This window comes from Diadema antillarum, unplaced genomic scaffold, assembly GCF_040938485.1.
Source record: "Diadema antillarum isolate AM-2024a unplaced genomic scaffold, OU_Dant_1.0 scf00000146, whole genome shotgun sequence".
In the NCBI taxonomy this organism is placed as follows: domain Eukaryota; kingdom Metazoa; phylum Echinodermata; class Echinoidea; order Diadematoida; family Diadematidae; genus Diadema; species Diadema antillarum.
Window position 1 is genome coordinate 2726888 of NW_027271035.1, and position 22800 is coordinate 2749687.

The 22800-nt window shown below is 39.6% G+C and overlaps 1 protein-coding gene across 1 annotated transcript in view; it reads right to left on the reverse strand.

The window, feature by feature from the left end:
* The window catches only part of LOC139721668 (uncharacterized), a 118263-nt gene extending 97537 nt beyond the window's left edge, over nt 1-20726 (reverse strand). Inside the window, exon 1 of the mRNA XM_071632999.1 lies at nt 20601-20726. Coding sequence (XP_071489100.1) covers nt 20601-20653 — 53 coding nt within the window. The 5' untranslated portion in view covers nt 20654-20726. The remainder of the gene's footprint in view (nt 1-20600) is intronic.
* Nucleotides 20727-22800: the final 2074 nt, after the last annotated feature.

Sequence of the window (22800 nt, forward strand, 5' to 3'; positions counted from 1 at the left end):
TTGTATGTCTGAACTGTGCAGTTTTATGCATCAGCACTTCAATGACTGCTCATAAAAAATGTTTGTTGCACTCTGAACATCATTCCACAGAGGTGAAACCACAAATGTGGCGTAGACATTGTCCCTATCACCTCCACCCCTTTCTGCTGAACAAACAGATACATGTAGTTGGAGAGAGTATCATTGAGTAAGTATAAAGTCTGCAAGTAAACAGTCTGCTGAGTTGCCACAAGTGATGGGGCCAGAATGTGCTACACGTGTAACTATCCAATGCCAAACATGTAATATCAAGTCTATGTAAAATGTTTTCGCGAATCAGGACTTGCCGATACTGTATACGCTATATATTTTGCGGGGGTTTTATTTTCGCGAATTTCGCGAGTCGGGAGCTATTCGCGAAATTAACAACACGCGAAAATATTACCTTCCAAAATGAATCCCTTGCCTTGATGATACGAACATTTCAGTACTAGTATACCATGTCACGGCGCTTACCGAACAGACCATACTGGCTAAGCTTGTTTACGCATGTCCACGTCTACTTACGAATACTGTAGAGAGCCAATCCATTATCGCAAGGGGACCACTAGTCAGAAATCTAGCGCGATGGACTTAACCACTTCAAAAATGTTGAATTCCAACTTACTAGTTCGCAGAGTTTGGTAAGTTTTTTTCATGCAGTGTATAACTAGTATCATTCTTATTTGCTAGTAAGTTGAAAATTCACACTTTCTTTGCCACTTCATATTTTCTCTGGTCCCCCAATCGTGAATTTAACCACTCGCGAAAATGTGTGACGGCGGCAATTCGCGAAAACTTATGTACGCGAAAATTATAGCGTATACAGTAATTTAGCGAGCAGATTTGAATTTGTGATCATGGAGTACAGTCAGAGAAATCTATGTGCGCACGTCACTTTCATGTCGGGATAACAGTTCATATGTTCATGTGTTGTTACATTCTCAAATAGCACCCAACTTGCAAAATTCAATGAAAATAAAACCTCAACAAAAAATACGACATACAGTGCATTCAGTATTTTGCTATCATCAAGCATTGATAATGAACAATGAAAGACAAAATCACACCAACATGGCCATACATCAGTCACTGCGTCAATGTCCAAAAGGGATGTAAACACACATTAGTATGGTCATTTGCAGTCAGTGACATGACAATAAATCGGGTCATTAATCAAAGTTATGACTAATGACAGAACTGAGGTCTACACATGTATCCAAACAGCTTAAAATTAACATTCAGGAGTGGCATGTGACAACCAAGTTTAACTGCCGCCAAAACAAATTTCACGATTTGTCAAAGGCCACGTGGCGGTTAGAAGGTCATTTCCGTCCGTTAACATGCACCAGTCACTTCCCCACTACACACAAATTCAAAATCCTGCAATACTTTCCTGTCCAAACAAGGAATCAAAATAACCATACATGTAGATCTGATAGAGGACGCTGAAGGAATTTCGATGCCCACTACTTCCCTAAAAACAGGAAATGTGCCTCTGATTGGCTGAATGGTAAAGTGAAAAGAGTTCGAACCCTCATTTACTTTTTGTATTAGGAGTGTACATTGTAGTACTCACAACGGCCTGCAAAATGCAAGTTCTACAGTATGCATACATGGCTACTCATGAAAAAAATGGAAACTAAAATATTTTGAGACTTGTACCAGATGTATCACTTGCACCGTATACCGTCAAGTTATACAATTTAAACATTAGCCGCATTTACACTTACTAACATCGCGATTTTTAAAATCGCGATATTTTGGTTCCACCGTTTACACTTGCGCAAAAGCATGCGAAGTTTGAGCTTCACGAAACATCGCGATTTTTTGGTCGGTAGTGCGCATGCGTAATTTACCTCCCTTCAACACGGTAGCTAGTTGGAAGCGCGCGCTATTATGTTCGTTTTCACTGCAGTGCAGTATATTTTGATCACAGCTAGGATAGCTGGTTGGAACGTTGAGCCAGGGCTTTTTATCAGTACAATGCACACATAAATTTGTGCTTCTGTCGAGACTGTTTACCTACGGTAAAACTATATAGCTTGCTCTATTAGATCACATACGTAGTATGTGTGTAAAACTTCATCTACAGCAGCATTCAGGAGGATCATGAAATTTCGCCGATATGACGAAAGTGAGAAATAGGACTTGGAAGTTAGGACTGGTATTTTATCAGGCGACAGCAAGAACTCACACTTGTTACGTACTCCTGTATTCCACAAACAACGTATATCGAGAGCAGTACGGGCACTCCCACAATCTGAATCAACGCATTTCTGGGAGAACATTATTTTGTTAAGTCGTCATGGGGTCATGATACGTGGTTGGAGAACTTCAGGTTTGCTACTAGTAGTAGTTTTCACGTACTACTAGTGAGTAGTTTCATCAGGGAGAGGGAGGTGAGAGACCACGAGCCGATCGAGGATTGGCCGTTTGGACCCTGTACACAGCTGTCTATGCCGTGTACTAGTACTCTGGCCAGTGACCGACGTACTCTCTACACGTTCCAAAGAGGGATCGGGAGCGCGCGTAAACTCCCGGTGCAATCCGATACCGAAAGTCACGTGATGAAAAATCGCGATATTTCTGCAGCTTGGGTTTACACTCGCTAACTTCGCCTGAAACTTCGCGATGTTTCAAAAAATCGCACTCCGGCAGGCGATTTTTCTGGCGATGTTTCGAGGGCGTTTGGGTGTAGTTGCTTAGCAACTTACACCCAAATGTCGCGATTTTTCCAAGCAAGTGTAAATGGGCCTATTTTCAAAAGTACCCTAAGGCCACCAGTAGGCCCTTGCAAAATGCAAGTTCTACATTTACAGTATGCATACATGGCTATTCATGAAAAAAATGGGAACGAAAATATTTTGAGACTTGTACAAGATGTATGACTTGCACCGTATACCATCAAGTTATACAATTTAAACATTTTCAAAAGTATCCTAAGGCCACCAGTAGGCCTATACATCATATGCAAAGTCCAAATGTCCTGTATAAAATTAGCTAATTGGGAACTTACATAAAGCTGCAGTCCTTCTGCCTTTGTAAACAGTCTAGTATCTCCTTGTAATTGTTGGTGAAACACAATGGAAACTCTGCAAGAATATGTTTTTCCTGGTTGTTCCTCAAAATCAATCAAGAACTTTATACTTTACATTACAAGAATGTTGTGGGCAGCACACCAACATTTGTATCAAACATTTCTGGCACAACTTGGTCAATGTAGACTACATGTATGTCAAAGTGAATAGTAACTTCAAGTAGCATATTACATGTAGAACAAATGCCTAGAGCTTTTCTCTGTCGTGGCACAAAAATGTAACGGTAGGCTGGTCACCTGTAAAGCACAGCCCACATGTTCGAGCTTTACCATTTTTTTTTATACCTTGGTCATTTAATACTCATTCAAGTATTGCATTTTAGGCGACAATATCATTGAGCAGCTTTACAGCTGTAGCATACACACAGAAAAAAAAAATCAGCCTTGTCATCAGATTGTCTAACATACAAAAGGTACTTAACGCCTGAGAGAAAGGGGGGTGGAGAAGTATTCTAAAAATGTGTACTTGGCACAAATAACAACCAGGAAACAATCACACCTTGTTAATTCTTGTTAAATCATATTTTTCTGTGATTAACACGTTGAGGACGGACTGATTTTGCTACAAGACAACACACATTTCCCATAGACACCTGCCAGAGTATACTCGGGACTCATCCTCAGCGGGTTTACTTCTACATCATGTACATGTACAGTTAAGAGCTATAATTTCTTTCCAGAAGCATTATGGTGCTCAAGCCCTTCATGGCACTTACAATGCATAGTATCTACAGGAGTAAGAAGAAGGAAAAAAAAAAAAAATGAATCGACAAATTTTTCTTCTGAATCTGCCATTCAGTGGAACTACAATGTATGAAACACGAATTCCATTCTTGCTATCACAAGAACTTCACTGTACCTAGTTGTAGACTTTCTAGACCTTCTCTTAAAAACTCAAACAGGTCTTCTTGCTTCTGAAATTGAAACTTTATGTCCACTTTTTAATAGTATTCCTTTAGAATCATGACATTTATATGAGATATTACTGGTTACCCCTTGCTTGTTCTTACAAAATACAGTCCAATCTTCATAACGTATGGTCTAGTGCCATATTCCATGTGGTCTCCTGCCTCGTAGAATATGGAACCAGATTGGATCATTTAGCCATGTAAATTATTTCATCTTCTAGTGTGAAGATTTTGAATAGATCTAGATGGAGTCTGTGTTTACAATCTCATGTGCATGCACACAATTCAATTGTGACAATGTCGTTACTGAGTATGTGAATGTTCAGGGTGGATTTAGCGCATGCACAAAAAAATGTAAGCAACAAGACAAAACATAGGTAACGACCTCATTCACAAAATACTGGAAACATTCAGTGGATGATCTACAATGTATATCTTGTGACCAAGGACACAACTGACCAATAAGGTTACTGTGAAAGCTGTTATTTTCATGGGGGTTTAATTTTCAAGAATTTCGCAAATTGCAGTTGGATCGCGAATTTAACAACACGCGAAAATGTTGCCAGACACTAGGTTTGTGCATTTATGATAGCAAGAATTATTGTGACCTTCTCGTTTGCGAAAATATCTGTACGCGAAAATAACAGCCTTATACAGGACAGAGTTCATACTCACTTCACCCTCTCCGTCTTAATTGTGTTTCCTGATTCTTCTGCCAGAGCTGTGCGTATTGAGACATCTACTGCAGTGTACACTCAAACAGCCGAAGTTGCATTAAATGTGCAACATCTGGTCATTTAATATCTTGCCCTCTATTCCTTGGGTATACACATACACGTACTTGAGGAAAACCAGTCTTGGACATCCTGACTGTGTTTGTGTTAGTGGGTTTTATCCCACTTCCTTCCTAGCAAACAGAGGAGTGTGTCTCTTCCTTCCCCAGTAGACCACTCTCCAGGATTGGCGGTATGAGAAGATGCCAAGATACTAATTATATGTCTCCCCTTACCACTGGTAAAATTGTAATGAGATATTATGGTTCTTGAAGGAGCTGGCACTGAGAGGCTTAATACACACTACTCTGCATGGACAACTGTTTACCACATCAGTCCTTTGAGCAGGACAGTGTGATAATCCTTTACTCACACAAATCAGATGTTGGCTGTGTAAAGAGGTTGAGGATTTGTTCAAATAGCTATTGGGGATGTACAATGTAGGATTTTAGTCTTCTAGTTTGTCCTGGCTGACTCTGAAGTGAAAGTCTCAGTTAAGTGTAAAGTGGTTACCAATTTCATGATAATTGGTACTGCTGATAAATGGCATAATGTGGTTGAAAAGTTGTATGAAAAATTTAGAAGTTATCTATTCATCTACTGTAAAATTCATGTATTATCTTTAAATCAATTTATTCATGATCGTTCATTACTCCATACAGCATGTTTTGTTTTTTGTTTTTTCCATAATGGGATACATTTAAAAAGGAGAGCGACAGCCAATACATAAAGGTTTACTACAAAAATGTAATCATACAAACCACTGCATAAGTGTAAGGCCCCATACAATGTCAATTAATTTCATCAATTACATTGCAAGTAGACATTACGTATTATGTGGAGTATGAACCGTAATTTGAAGAGACGTTTTCTTCTGATGGCGTGTACATCAGACTGTAATTCATACAGTCTGATCCTATCACAGCTGCACCATTCAGATAATCATTACACGGAAGAAAAAAAATAGACAGAAAAAATAGAGACCGTAGATGAGACTATTCACAACATTTTTTTTTTTTTTTTTTTTTTTTTTTGGCTGTTGTAATCAGAAGCTCATTCTACACTTTCTACCTTGATAAAAGAAGAATGTCTCTGGAAACAAATACTGTGCAGAATCTACAGGTAATCCTTAAGATGTACTTGTATGTACCCCTCTTGATAAACTGTCAAAGAGAAGAAATCTTGCTTTGATTACGTGAAGTACTAACATGGGGGGGGGAACAAATATTAAAAGGGACAACACACATGCCTTCAGAAAAGAATAGGGATAATTTCTCTACAAGCAACAAACATTTCCCTGGGCCCCGTTTTATCAAAAGATATAATCGATTATAAATTTACTAAACACACAGATTGCCATAGACTTATCATAGAAATCAACTATATAATCAATTGTAACTCTTCATAAAACAGGGCCCTGGACTTGAATGTGGAGAATGTACAACAGGCCTGCAAACATACATTCATCACGTTAATGATAAACTTTGCATTATTTATAACAAAAATTGGATGGGGTGGAGAGATGGGGAAGGACATGACTGTATTCTGTGAGATACACGTGTATATCATATTTTACATCACCAGAGTACAATGTACCTTGTAGAAAGTATGGAAGCAATACACTTAATAGCAGCAAAGGTCACCCCTGGATATGGGCAAGTCCAAGATAAGGTCCCCTCAGAAGGCAAAATTTCATCTTTGCTCAATATTGACATGTTTGGTATCATTTTGAAGCTTATGAGTTGAAGTTTTGATTTCCATGGAGGAAAAAATTATATTATGTAAATTTATGCAAATTTCAAGGGCTTCATTAGCATAAATGTGAAACACAGCGTTACGTATGGGACATTTATAAAAATTCATATTAATTCAACGGAAAGCAAATGACATTTGATTAATATGTGGACATAAGAAGTTCATCAAATAGTTTAACTTGGTATGAAAATTTAGGGATTATGCAAATTATTATGCAAATTAGCTCGTGTCCTATCATGAGATGTCCCATACGTAACAAATTGAGGTAATTTTTTTAGGTTTTTTCTGAAATTGCTAAGGTTATTTTAATGCCCTTTTGGAAAGTTCTAATTTATTGTTTAGAGAAATTAAATACCATAGAAAAAAGAAAAAACAGCAAAAGAAATATTTTTTATTAGGCATTGAAATAATGTTACGTATGGGACAAATGCGTTACGTATGGGACATCCTCATACATATTGCATGTGAATGCATGTAGCTAGCTGGGAAGGTCTCTCAGTACACAAATGGTCAATCATCCTGAAGAAAGCATCCCAACATTGTAGTCACTTTTTGAGTTATAGACACTTTAAACAATTATACATGTACTTGACTGAACAATTTTCAGAAAGGGGGAAGGGAAAATGGCAAAATACACAATGAAAAATCAGCATTAAAGGGATGGTATAGTTTTTTGTAGAAATGGGGATTCAGTTTTCAACATTTAATGAGATGATTGGAAACCTACATATGAATTACTAAAGAGCATACAATCCTAAGACTAGAGGAATTCAAAGTTTATGTGATGGAGATCCAATTTGAAATGGTTGTGATATATATTTAAAAAAATATAAAGTCAAATGATTTTTTTTTTTATTGCAAGTGATACACAAATTGTCCTTATTCAGTTTTCAATAGTAGCCACGACAAAATTCATGGGTATACATACTGAGGTGTGACTCGAATCAATGACCTGACTGCTAGACAGACATCATATATCTACTCAGTCACTGGGGTTCCATGCAGCAGGTATCGCTTATTTATAAAAATTAATATTTCTTGTGTCAAGCTGTTTTTTATTGAAACTAAATGGCAAACTTCCCTTCATCAATGGAAGTAAACACTTTAAACTATTCAATTTTTCAGTAGTAACTATTCTGATAAAAATAGGGCAAAAACACTCAGGTTGGTCATAAAAATATAGAATATGATTAAATATGATTATGATGGTAAATATTTGGGGAATATTGTTCCCTTGTCAATCTGGATCAGTATTTGAATAATTTCAACTGATTCCATTTCAATAATTATGCAAAAATTTGTTTATGGGTATTTTGCAAAATTATTTTGCAAAATACCCATAAACATGGTTCTCCACACACTAAATGAATGGGGGACAAAGGGCATGCATACTCAGATTGGTCATAAAAATATGAAAATATGATTGAATATGATTATGATGGTGAATATTTGGGGAATATTGTTTCCTTGACGATCTGGATCAGTATTTGAGTAGTTTCAACTGATTTTACTTCAATAATTCTGCAAAATACCCATAAACATGATTCTTCACACACTAAATGAATGGGGGACAAACTGTCCCATACATAACTGTCCCATACGTAACACGTCATGTCTGTCTTTAATTAGAACCTGTAATTAGAGCTTTTTGCCTAATGACATGAAACTTACCTGTGATAATCTTGAGTGTTGTGACTTTCATCACAGTGAGTTACAAGTTGTAGAATGAAATACTTCCAGAGAGTTTTGAGGTTGAAAAAAATGTTCAAAAAAACAAAATTTTTCTGGTCCCATACGTAACGGCACATATTTTCTCTTCTAGAATATAATTGTCAAGGTCATTTTTCTAAATTTTTTACATGATTATACTTCTCCTAGATATCAATCACCATGATGAAGTTCAATATGATCAAAGGCCATTAACACTATTTTTCAGGTCATAAAAGTCTCTGAATGTCCCATACGTAACGCGCGCATTATCTTGGACTTGCCCATATCTAAAGGGGACAGACAGGTAAAGAAGTAAAGGGTAACCCCTTCATAAGCTTACCAAACTGCACCAGTGCCATCATACATTGTACCATTTTTCTTTCACTTATATTGCAGACTAGGCACTACCTACAGACTCTCAGCCAATGAAATAACTTTTGAAAGAAAAAAAAAGCATGAAATCATTCAATGTCTAAAGACCCTCAAGACAGGCCAATGTGTGTGTATTCTATAAGTCTATGATTTTGTAAATAAAATGGATAAGGGTCAACTGTTACAGTATTTCCAGCAATTATATTTTGTAATAATGTCAAAAGCTTCTGCTGATAGTTGTTTTATGAAACCTTATGTCTTTCCAATTCAACAGTTCTGCAAAATGGGTGAAGCATCATCAAAAGTGAAAGTTCCTTGCATTATTTGCAACATCATCAATCATATGATTCAATTGGCATCCCCCCTTTCTTTTTTAGTTTTGGCACACTACATACAGTACTTTTTACAGATGCGCAATCTGCAACTGAGCTTGAAGTATAAAACAAAAACAAAATAATTGTCATTCAGCATTTCATCTGCACTGAGCAGAGAATTGAGAATTCTCCTGAAACTTCATCATCATCATATGTATCTTTACCATAAATAACAAAAAAAGCATTTATCACAAAAGAAACTCTTCAGTCAGAATCTTTGAAAAATAAAATCAATTCTGATGTTCATCATTTATACAAAAAACAAAAAGATTTTTCAATAAAAGACAACAGCTTTTACAGTCCTTACCTCTTGTAAGTGCAAATTCCACATAATAATCCAAGGTAAAATGTTCAAACTTGTTAAGAATGGACCAAAAATGCTCATCAATGACCCTTGAAGCTGCACAAAAATCCCCTCTGTTGCGTATACCACAGGACTGTGAAAAGTTTGCAGAATCAAACATTGGGCATTGAAAGCAACACTTTGACATTAGAGTCTGGTAGCTTTGCAAAGGTGACGGCATTCAAAAAGTTCCCAAGAGTTCAGTCACAACAAATGGATTGTCAGTGAAAGTTTTGACAACACAGGACAGCACCATAATACACAAGAGTCTGGCTCTGCAGGCCAATGAATAGGAGCGGGCAGCCCAAAATAGCCTGCATTACTTTATGATTGCGATCAATACACTTTCACACGCGTCCTAGTATTTCTGACACTTGCTGTACAATGGTGTGTTGCACAACTAGAATGTGATCAAGTGCAGCCATAAGCTGTGTGTGTACATTACTGTACACAGATCAATATCTGTCTTTCTCTACTGCACGGCCTTGCCAAGGCCAGGAAGTCGGCCTACGCTCAAATTCGAAACAGGAAGAGATTGAGTTGATTCACCAAGCGCTCTGCTCTGGCTCTAAGCAAAGCAGACCTGGGACCTTCCCCTAGCTTTGCACGCACTCCCCCCTTTACTACACCAAGTAGGACAACCATTCTTGCTGAAGACATGGAAAGTCAGAGACGCCTCCTAATGGCTTTTCCTGTTTACAGGAAGAACTCATTTGTGCCCCACTTGTTGCAAACTCTTCACGTTTTAACGGATGATGGCGTACTGCCACTTGAAACAAGATCATGAAATTGAGTGCCTGAAACATACCACTGTAGCACTTCGTACTGCAACAATTGTATTTCATATGACTCTATTCTTCAAGCATGAAATCGGGTGTGTCTTCTGCAGGAAGATGCAGGTAGTGAGGTAGTGGGAAAATATGGTACCATACCGCATACTCAAATGTAGGGCTACATTGCAGGGGTCGCACTTAACTTTTTTTTTAAACTAGCCAGGCGGACTACTTAGAATCAATTTTAACACTGAAGCAATATTTTGGCAAGCCAGACGGACCAGTAACTTCAGAATTTTATGATTTTTAGCTAGTCCAACGTGATTTTGGGTGGCCAATGGCCGGCGGACCATCGCCAATTTCGAACCCTGCATTGGTACAACATCCAGCACCAAGTACTATTTATGGTACACTGTACATTAAACATAATCACTTGAAGAACTTGTATCGGAGCCTCAATGGCATGGATCTCTCACTTCTTGTTTAAATCATGAAGTTTTGACACATTAAACAAACTTTATCTTTACTAAAAGTACATCTTTCTTCACTATAAAACTGATGAATACTTTGCTGCCAAATTTTATCATTGTGGTCATATGAAGGTTATTTTGGTCGAGCCAATAAGTGTGGCTTGCCAAATTTATCACGCCAGCCATAATCACTTCCCACTACATTTTCTTAATAACAAACTTAAGTACAATCCTGGAAATTGAGCATTATTGTGATTTGATACTACAACATATAAATGCATATAATCTATGTCATAAAATCAAGAAAGCCTTTTATATCATGCAACATTCATTCATCCACTACAATCATTACCGTGAAACAGGCCAGGCATACTGTTCCATGGGACATGCAGTCGGGTTTCCAATACTGCTTTTGCCATTGCCATGTGAAATCTGGGCATGCAACATTGATGAACAATTTTTCTCCATAGTGAGCACAAGTGTCCGTCACGAAGGATAGTAACATAACGTGTACATGTGGTTCAGTAAAAGAGAAGTCTGGTTAACGTTCTTAGTACCACTGTCTCACACAATTGATTTCCTTTGCTCTAGATAGCACAAAATAATCTAGCCATTGGGTATGACAAGCCATGAAAGAAAAAAGAAAACATACAAACAAATGTACGTCAAGTACTTGTACACTCCACATCCACAGAATTTTAGTCAGAAAAGTTCATGTTATTCCAGCTACACCTCCTAAGCACTGGGCATTAAATACATCTAGCAATGTGGCTATTCACGGTGTATCCTCTGGCACTCTCCCACAGGTTTCTTCCAACTCTACATCCAACATCAGGGCAGCACTATTTGAATAAAGACTATCCATGTACTTTAAATACAATGTGTGCATGGGTGCACAACTTCCACGTGTGTCTGTTTCAAGTCACCTCCTTAAATCTCTTAAAAGCTGCTGGAACTAGTGACATGCCAAACACACTATAAGCTGTCCTCCCACACAAATTAGTGACTCACAGCTATCAAGATTTAGGGGGATGGGGACACTCACTCTCCACTGACACGACTTAAGCACCATAAATGCTTTGTTGCTGTAAGTGGCAGGGCCTACATACTGTACGGTCCACAATGCACAATACAATGCAATATAGTTTTATATCAAAGTGGGGGTAGTGCCTTTTTCTTTTTAGAAATATGAAAGATTCAAAAGAGGGTACGGCTACCCTTACCCCCTATAAGTGACTGTAAAATCAGCACTCCAGGGATATCCATAATTGTGACCTCAGAAGAACATTAACATTTTTTTTTTTTAAGTACAAAATTGCATTCTTGCAATGCTAGAACAGCTATCCTACAATGTTGCTATGATCCCACAGGTGTTCTCTGATATTGAATAAATAATGAAATTACTACCATCACTCAGTGTACATGTAAATGCATTGCTGGATGCACACAGACATTACATTTCACTGTAAAAAATTGATATTTTGATGTGACTAATTTTTTTGCGCTTGGCCGGGCAAGAAGAGTTTTGCGTGTTTTTAATTCTGCAGAATTAATACATTAACTATTGGAACATATGGCAAGCAAAAATATATTCACGTGTTTCATTTTCGTGCTAGTTTCTGGTTGCGCGAAATGCACAAAAATTTCAACACAGCAAAAATTTCCACTTTCACAGTACACATCATCAATTCAACAATACTGTGATATTTTGCATGGTATTGTCAAGTTTCAACATTCAGATGACTCATTACACAGAAATCAAATCAAATGTGTATTGTATGCGTATTGCTACTGCCGAGAATGAGATTGAGATCATGGCTTGTTGAATACAGCCATTGTACGGTACCACTGTGTAAGTTGACTGCCAGTTGACTACAGTGCGGCATCAAAATACCGGTAATGCTTGTAAACTGCATCTCACAATTCCAACTGAACTTCAAACTGGGTGTGCAAATTTTGCAGATCTATCTTATTTGTTTGGAGTGTGATTGCCACTGAAATTGCATGAAAACATGAAGAAAATTGTAAACCAGCCCATGTCCAAATAGAGGACAGATTTGGAAAAGCGATGTCGGCATAACCAAGGTCAGACTGTGTGTAGAGTAATTTATGATCATAACTGTGCGTGTGCAGCCCCTAAACCCCTAGATTGCCTGACAAGTTACATGGTAGCTTTGCTAATATTGTCTCTAGACAAGTTCAAGACACCTCTACACTCTACACACAGAGTCTTGAAATTTGTAATTGTCTAATTTCTCAACTGATCAAGCTGCTAACTTGGCTACTGGGTTGCAGTCAAATTGTGAGTTACGTACTCTGATATTATATACATCAACTGCTTGTGTCAATGCAAGAGCTCCAATTCAACTTTCAAGCGAACAAGTTATTTCCAAAGTAAAGGATGAAAGGTCAGGAAAAAAAAAAAACAACAACAGAAGTTTCTTGACCCCGAGTGCACCTGATTTAGTGGCCCATCAATATCTTCTACTCATTTTTTTTTGAATATGCAGATAAGAAATATCACCAAATCATGTTTTTTGTTCCTGTCGGCATCTTTTTGAGTCGCCACATTGATTTTTCTGGATCCCATTTTTTTTTTTTTTTGGGGGGGGGGGGGGGGTGGGTGAAAAAACATCAGAAATGCACCTGCCGTTATAATGATATCATGCGTGCCCTTCGTTAGAATTTCCTCTGTTAATAATACAAGTATACTAAGCAGTGCTTAAATTCGCTGTCGCACTGCTGGGCAATGAATACTGTAATACGCCAAATATTTTGCAAGGATTTATTTTTGCAAATTTCGCAAAATTAACGACACGCGAAAATAATGACTCTCATCTCGATATAAATGTGATGTAAGCGTATCCATTTCTCTATTCAGTACAGCACTCCATGATTGTGAATTTAACCACTCGTGAAATCGTCGGGAAGTCTCGATTCACGAAAATTTAGACTCGCTAAAGATATGGCGTATACAGTAATCTACACAAACCGGTGGCTGTACTGTAAGCCTGGATGCAGTGCACTCTTGTGATAAAGCATCAGCACATGTACATCTCGAATGGGAAGTTGCCTTTGCACATTCTCAAGTATACACTAGAGGAATGGTCGCTTGGGAAACACTGCGCCGAGGATGGTTCAAAGGACACTAATCCAGTGTTCTTTCCTTTTCATCTCAATTCCCTGATATGAAAGTGCCGATCCCATAGTGAACGCAGTGAGTTTTTCTATGGTACTTGTGTATCTTCAAAAAGGCTACAAAAAATACTTCCTTTTTCCTTTCCCTTAGTTTCTATGTACCAAGTCTTGCGGTATTGGTTGTTTAAAGGGACTGTACAATACTGGTTGAGGTAGGGATTCTTGTTTTGAACATTCCTAAGTGAGATAATGAAAAGCCTCTTATGAAATATGAAAGAGCATGTAATTTTAAGAAGGATTCAACGTTTATTTGACGAAAATTGGTTTTCAAATGGCTGAGATATCCAAAAAAGTGCTAATAATAAAAGGCGACATGCCCCAACTTTATTAGTATCTCTTTGTTTCACCTTGTTTTTGGATATCTCAGCCATTTCAAAACGGATTTTCATCGAATAAACTTTTGATACCCCTTAGAACCGCATGCTCTTTGACATCTCATAGAGTGGTTTTTGAATATCTCACAAAACGTTAAAAGCTAAATCTTCACCTCGACCAGAACTGTACACACCCTTTAAGATGAAGTGGTTGATTGAGGTTTGTTGTTCTGTGTTGTGTGTGTGTGTGTGTGCGTGTGTATTCTAAATAATAAAATAAGAATGTAAAAAAAAATGTGATTATGTTGATCATGTAAAATATTGAATTATGGCCTTTGGTATTGTAGATTAGAAATCAAAAAGAAAGAGAGGAGGAAACAGGAGAGAGAAGAGAATTAAGAGAAGAGAAGAGAAGAGAGGGAGGAAACAGATAAAAAAGAAAGGACGGCAAAAGGAGGGGGGTAAAGAAATTAGAAACTAGACGATATGATAAATGAGGTTATTTTAATTGCTTTGTGCGGGGGTGGTGTGTGATATATGCCATTGGCACTGCATGCTGTTGTTGATGTGGCTATACCAGGGCTGCACATTAAAAAAACTCATTTTTTTTTACTGGTCTGACAGACAGGTCGGACCAGTACTTTGTAAACAGTTTTTCCATGTTTGACTGGTCCATTCCTGAAAAAGGTACTGGTCCGACAGTAATTTTTACTGGTCAGGGACCGTCGGGGCCAGTGTCAGTGTGCAGCGTTGGCTATACACACACAGTGGGCAATGATGGCGATATCCAGCTTCTCTGTGTGTATGGATTCTGTACAATAATCAGTGTACACATGGCGGTATCCAGCGACTTGGCTTAATGGGCCATGGCTATAACCACACGAGTGTGGCTGGATGGTAAAGACAATCATGTGTGGCTGTATACACTGCCTTTCACATACTGATTTGAGCTGAAAGACTGACTTTTAGGCCATAAAATTGGCATTTAAGCACCCTGTGTGAAACAGCACTAGCACCAAACATTGTTGATTGCATGCATACCCATAATTCTTGCAATGGCATTGCAGCAGGCCTATCAACTTTAATATACATTGTAATTTGTCACGTAATGTCACGTAATGTTTTGGAACTAGCGTATTTCTGCACCACCTTGTTAGTGCACTTTTGCATCACCTCATCAAATGATTTCTAAACATACATGAATTCACCCTATTAACCTAAAATAATTCCATCATTAGTCTTCAAAGTCTAGTATATGTTACATTTTTACACTTTTCAAGTGTCAGAATAACTCAATCACTTATAATGCAGCACTGGCGCTGTGCACAAGCAGTCAGTACCGTACAAATACACTGTACGTTCAGTGCATGCAGTAACAGTCAGTCGTTTAATCTAAAAGCAGCGATCACAGCAGCTTTTGGTATGGTGTCTTTGAAAAGTTAAACTTGTGTGTTTCCTTTCCTCAGCCAAGTCTAGCGATAGCAGTTTTCTACACAAACGATAGCATTTGATGGTTGGTTAATGGTGTGTGTGTTTACGTGCGTTGTGTGTGTTTACGTGCGTTGTGTGCACCCCTTTTTATCTTTCTCTTTTCTTTTTATTCTCTCCTTTTCCTTTCATTTTCAAGTAGATCTATTTCCTCTTCATTAGCAGGGTGTCTGGAGTAGTTTTCTAACTTTTGAAATCCTTCGAAAAGCCGACTATGAGCAATTTTATATGAAAGAGAATTATGTCATTAAGATATATGTCAAATTTCATGGCGAAATGATGTTTCTATCTCGAGAAATTAAAGAGACTGTACAGTGCTGGTTGAGGTGAGGATTTAGCTTTTAACGTTTTGCGAGATATTCAGTAACCACTGTATGAGATGTCAAGGAGCGTGCAATTCTAAGGGGTATCAAAAGTTTATATGATGAAAATCAGTTTTGAAATGGCTGAGATATTCCAAAACAAGGTGAAACAAAGAGATCCTAATAAAAGGCGTGGCCTGTCGCCTTTTATTATTAACACTTTTTTGGATATCTCAGCCATTTGAAAACCAATTTTCATCTAAAAAACTTTGAATCCTTCTTAAAGCCTTACAATCGTGGCGAGTGGTTTGTGCGGCACGGAGATGAACGCAACACGCTGCCTCCCCCCACTCTGTATCAAATGTCGTGACACCGAATGAGAATAGCGCTGGCTCAATGGGTCAGCGAACACACACTGGTCTAAAAATCACCTGACCCAAAATGGCTGTCCGAGCCATGCGAGCTTCCGAAGGGATCCGAATGGACGCACACTCACAGCGCGCATACGCATGAAGAGAGGCCAAAAGAGCCAAGCGTCTTCTGGCCTCTCTCCTCCAATCACCGCAGCTCGCAGTCACAATGTTTGTGTATGATGCGTACACACACTCACACACACACACATGTCTCAGTGGCAGCATTGTCCCACACGTTTATGGATAGCCCTGCAGTCTGGCATTGCGCAATTGGACGCATAAATTTCGTTCGGAGGAGTTATGCAATTTAACGTACCATTAGGGATGACGATCGTCCGACTTTAAAAGTACAATGTGCTCTTTCATAAGAGGTTTCTCATTTATATCTCACTTAGGAATGTTACAAACCTGAATCCCCACTTCAACCAGTACTGTACAGTCCCTTTAAGCTTTGAAATCAGGCCAATAATACAACTTTTTCTCGCCAAGAACGAGTGAAAAGCGGTCCAAATCATGTTCGCAAATTGCACTGAGAAGCTGCATGAGCATACAGATTTCCAGCGACAGGTAAATGAGCGCACAGCGGTTAGTTAAAATGCGTAGCCAGCGCAGAAGCCACTCCCCTTTTGTCATCATACCCTGTGCGCTGTGAGCGTACGTAGCTCGCTACTAGTATTCAGTCTACATTCAATTTGCAGCATTCGCAGCAGTCAATGAGCACCCTACGTAGCTGCCCACTTTAGTAACCCAGTATTGCAAGCGTAGCCCCGGTAAACTGTGGGGAGTGGAGAGTATGCATTGCGATTGTCAACCAGCAGGGCAGCCAGCATGAGCATGGTTTGAAGAAAATGCAGACTTTGATTGTCGAGAGCAGGTGCTCGCAGCTTCCCTGAAAAGTACAGGCTACAACCTCTACATGCTTGGGATTGATGCCACATTACCACTATTCGTACATTATATAAAATGCATAAATGGCCAAACAAGAATCTTCCGAAATCTTCTGTGCACACGATCTTTTTGTCGATCGGATATTCGCAATAGCTAATACGTAATACAAAATTGTCCAAGTACTGCTACGTAGTACCAATCAGTAGGCCTAAGCACTGTATTCACAATCGACTTCTCAGTGCCAGTGGTGTTATGCTATGCACTGACTCGAGCATTGCGAGTGCACTTTTGAAATAATGAACAAAAGATCAATTCCAATCCACATGCAAATCAATTCTATAGACCTTTAGTAGAGTCAAGAAAATTCTCCATTTTCAAACTGATTAGCTAAGAAGTGCATGATTTGTGAGCGTGACTATTCACAGAGTGCTAGCATGCTATGTGATGTGTTGCAGAGCTATCGCAAGCGACAGCTCAGTTTCCCTGTTCATCACGATCGAAGAACCTCATGAGTGCAGTGACATGCTTTCACACGTACACATATTGTACACAACACACACTCACACAAATTGTAACACACAGAGGTAGCTCGAGGCTGCATCGGGCACTGCATGCAAAGTGTATGCGATCCACAAGCCACAGAGGCCACGTGGTAGACAGCGATGCGTGATAAATTTACATATATGCCTGAGCCCCTTCACGCCGACGTTACTATGGATTCTTGCATACACGTTCGCTGAGACCAAAAAATTAATGCAAGGGGTAACTTCAAGGCAATATCCCCACACCAAAATGTGAAGCTAGCAAAAAACTATCCACATCATCATATTCAGCGTATCCTCTACTAGCATGTCTCACGGCGATACAAGTAGCATAGCAGACGGTGAGATATGGGGATAGATGGGATTTTTATCGATGTTTACATCAATTTATCGTCGGATTCATGTACCGCTGTTCTGATAAGATTTGGAGAAAAACTTCCTCTTTCATATGATACCAAATTTGTCAAGATTCGTGAACGACATGGTCTGGTGATTTTGCAATAAAGGCGATATTTGGCACAAAAATGCGGGGTCATCACAGCGTAGGTGCGCAACTCCATTGTGTTCTACCGGACTTGCGTGTTATTAGATAGGGGCGCATTTTCGTCGGAAGATTGGCAGTGCGGGATCAGACACCCTATCTTAAGTTTTAATCTTAAAATTCTGTTTTCCATCTAAAACTTTTAAGTTTCCTGTTCAATCTTTTTCTACTGCTCCGTTGTTCTTGGTTTTTTTATTAATCTTTCCCTCCCTCTACATTTCTTGTTTTTATTCTTCATTTTCCTTCTTACAAATAATTTTCTTTATTTCCTTTTCAATCTGTATCTTTCCTTCTTTTTCATCTTTCGTTTCAGTTTTGATTAATCTATCTTCCATTCCATTGTAAATATTCAACTAGAATTGTTTCTAGACATTCTTTCTTCCTTTTCTCTTATTTTTTTCTTTTTCCTCAAACCTATCATTGCAATCTCTCCCTTTTGATACTTACTTGGCATTGCCTTTAATGTATGTTTCCTTTTTTTTCATTTAAAATTTTGTATTCATCTTCACTCTGTCCACTCAGTTTTGCCATCTGTCTTTTTCTCAATTTAATTTGAAGTCTAACTTAGGCCTACTGGCACTGCGCTTGAGTCTTGGAATCGACATTGAAATCCCAATTTTGACTCTCCTGTCTATTTTACAATATTTCATTCAAACACACCCTCTCCCTACGTACCCTAGTCCCTCTCCCTCACACACACACACACACATATATTTATTGTTTTTTCATTAAAATTTACTAACGAGTAACGTTCACAGTCGTTAGTAGGGGCCTAACTTTTTCCAACAAAGTATAATTTCACACATGCAGGCCTCGAAATAGGATTTTGGAGGGGCAAGGCCATTTAGAAAAGGGCACTTTTTCCAAGAGGCCAGGGCACTTAAGTCAGTCAGAGGGGCACCAAGGCCACATTGGAAAGGGCATGTTTGGTGTTTATGAAAAAAGAAAGAAGAAAAACAAACCGAGAAAAACAAACACACACACACACACACACACACACAAAGTGCAACACACAACAAAAACCTCTTCCCTACAGCTGTAACACATTCCCGATCTCCGCGTTTCTATCAGGTGAAACGACATTTTTTAAAACAGGAATAAAACAACAGTAGGTATTGATTGAAACTCGACACCCTTTCAGGCCAGCCAGGCCAGGCTGCCATGAAACTTCAAAGCACATTCCGACAGCTGGCTGGCAAAACCACAAGGCAAAGGAATTTGCGTGCGCGTGTAGATTGCTATGATTAGTCTGTGACAGACAGTTCATGACCTCCAAGAATGCGCCAGTACGCGCGGTTTCTTCTGTTGATTGGTCTCTCTCTCTCTCTCCACCCCTCCCCATTCCCCAGTCTGGCACACCTTGGCATCGTGGGATTTTTCTTTTTTCTTGGTGAACTTGGTGTTCACTCTTTACTACTCTATCTGAATATGCGCTGCCTAGCTAGTATGTACTCGCGGCCGCTGCGCTGCGGAGGCAGTCGGGACGGTAAAAGCCGGTCGGGCGTACACATGTATGTACACGTCGTCTCGTACCTCGGAAAGATACTTTGAGTTTGAATCAGATATATCGGGACGCGAGTGAACTGAAGGTATGATATTTGAGATCAGGAAAGTTGTTCAAGCTTATTAAAGAGACTTTGAGAAAGGGCATATCATACGTCATAAATAATAACTTTCATTCTAAAAGGGCACCACGGCCCCAAGAAAAAGGGCACATTTTTTTTGGCCGTAACTTTGATCAAAAAACAAAAGGCATTGCGGCCAACGAGAGGGGCACCGACGGCCATGGCCGTCGGTGGCCGTCGGTTAATTCGAGGCCTGCACATGTGTGGGATGTACACACACATCAGTAACAACGTCAACAACCCGGTTAACTCCAAACTTCAAGTGCAATCAAACAAACAAAATTTAAAGCTACGCTAGACATCTTTAACAACAACAGTAAATTACAACACTAAAGTGACTAAACAGGGGGGTGTTTCATAAAGCTGTTCGTACACTGAGCAAGTAAGATCTAATAACGTTTTCAGACTGTATTGTCGTGTATTCAGTCCCCAGTAGTAGCTCGTTGAACACTGTTATCTTTTTACGTCTCTGCTCTGTACACCGGCAATGTAATAACAACACGTTTGTTACGATTATACAAATCTAACCGTGTAACGTTAGAATCTACACCGTATGCATGATGCATGTAGTGATGTACGTACACCGCAAATACAGTAGACAACCTATTCGATATCGCATTACACGTCCGCAGCGCGCAGCGGTTAATAGACGCTAAATATTAATTCAAATCTATGCTAGGAGAAGCAAATTACCTTTCCCCAAAGTCCACGGGCAAGGTTGGGTCTTCCCCTGCCATAGAATCCATTTTGATCCGGCCACTAAGACGAAAAATGAATTATTCAATCCCCCGATGTCAAAATTGGTTCATTTGTTTACCGCCATGATGATTCAAGCTCCGAATATGTACGCTGAGTACAAGCCAGTTAGTCTTTCTGTGCGTATCAATATACGGTAAAGTGACGGGATGGAGGCGCAGCGAACAAATACGGTTGCAGGATCTTTGGACAAAGTCTGTCAGATTTTGGCGGCTGCTACAGTATGCTACTACGCTCGGTGTCGTGGTAACGTTTCCGCTTGTTATACAGGCCCTCTAAAGGAAACCCTCTATCAAAACATGGATGGAGGTTCCATGATAAAAACAAAATTACAAAAGGCACTCTTTGTATTTGGTTTACATTCTATTTTCGTAAACACGGGCCGCGGGGATGGGGGGGGGGGGCGGGGGGGGGGGGGGGGGCGCAGGGGGAAACATACATTACCGGGCCGTTTTCAATACCCCTCCCGCTTCGACAGAAGTTGTTTCGGACGTACGGAACCCTCTGAAAGCCATGGATTTTGTTGTGATATTGTTTTGTTTTGTTCTGCTTTTGGATTTCAAAGAGGTGGAAGAATAGATAGGTCTTCATTCTCACTTGAAACATGCAAGCGAGCGGAGCGGCCAGCACCGAGCGGGGGAGCTATTGGGATAGCATGATCACTGGTAGGGGGTGCTGCCAGTATCCGCCACAAGAGGGAGATGGTGAATATTATCAGACCTGATAATTCAGCGATCTGGTGCAGACTTTTTAAAAAATTTTAATTTTGTCCATGAAATAAGAAAAACGAATATTCAGGGAAATGTGAAGAAATCGCGGTATCTCGTACAGCTCTTAGCTGTTCCGCACCGACATGTCATAAAGTGTTAGGCAGGGAAGTGAGCCGCGAAACATTATTATTTCATTTCACCTCCCTGGGGGTGTTTTATCAACATTTGTCAGCGCTGACAACTTGAATCACCATAGAAACAGTCAGAGACCAGAGCATCTCAGCCAATCAAAACCAAGGATTTTGCTGAAATTGTCAGCCCTGACAGTTGTCAGCGCTGACAAACGTAGATGAAACACCCCCTGGTCTATGAGGGGTGTGGGAGGGGATATCCTCTCAGCACACGATGAAGTTTTTTTTTTTTTTTTTTTGCATTTATTTAGAATAGAAATAGAATGATCTGACTTACACACTTGGTGTAACTTTTAATATTCGAAATGATAGTGATGGAGGGTTCGGTATTCCCGTCTCCCATGCAGTCGATGAGTGAGCGTGTGTATTTTTAGTATTGCCATTCAACTTTATAATAACACTTTTCTTGGAATATATCTGGAAATGTATCACCGTGGAGAGCTGGAGACCAAGAGGGGGAAATTGCTGTGGGGGGGGGGGGGGCTTCACCCTCCCCTCAAGAGGGAGCTCTTGCATTTTTCGGATTGCAATGTCTGGTGTATACACTTTTGGTGGAATAACTTTGTATTTATATCGATAATTGTCAATCCCCCATGCAAAGTGTATTACAGCCATTATGGATCGAGGGAGACGAGCAGGGAGGGCGTGCGAGGGGTATTCCATAAACCCTCCCATCATGCGAGGAGAGACAGTCATGCATTTTTAGAACTGAAATGAAAATATCTCGCCGCACGCCACAGTGGCGGATCCGGGGGAGGGGGAAGCGCACCGGGCATGCGCCCCCCCCTTTATTTTTGTGTTAAAACAAAAGAAATAAAAAGAAAAATGGGGGGAGGGATGCGTGTGCCCCTTTTGATTTTGTAAAGGCGCCCTTCTATACGGAATTCCTGGATCCTCCCCTGTAGTCATATTTGAAAGAATATAATCTATGAAGGGGAACCGAGAAGGGGCATGCTGGAATTAAGTATCCCCTTATACCATTTTATGAGGAAAGTTTTGCATTCATGGTATTGTACGGTGACAGATTTTGGTGCACAGTTTTGATGAAATAGGCCCTAATCGATGATTTTTCAATCTCGGTGAAGTGTAAAGTCTCCATGGAAAGGGACCAAGCGGGGACAAAAACGTGTAGGGGGCTTATACTAAATCTATGGAGCTGGGGAACCGGGGTGGGAATGGATAACATTGGAAGGGGATGCCCCCTCCCCCTCCCCACCTCTTTCATGGTAATAGATA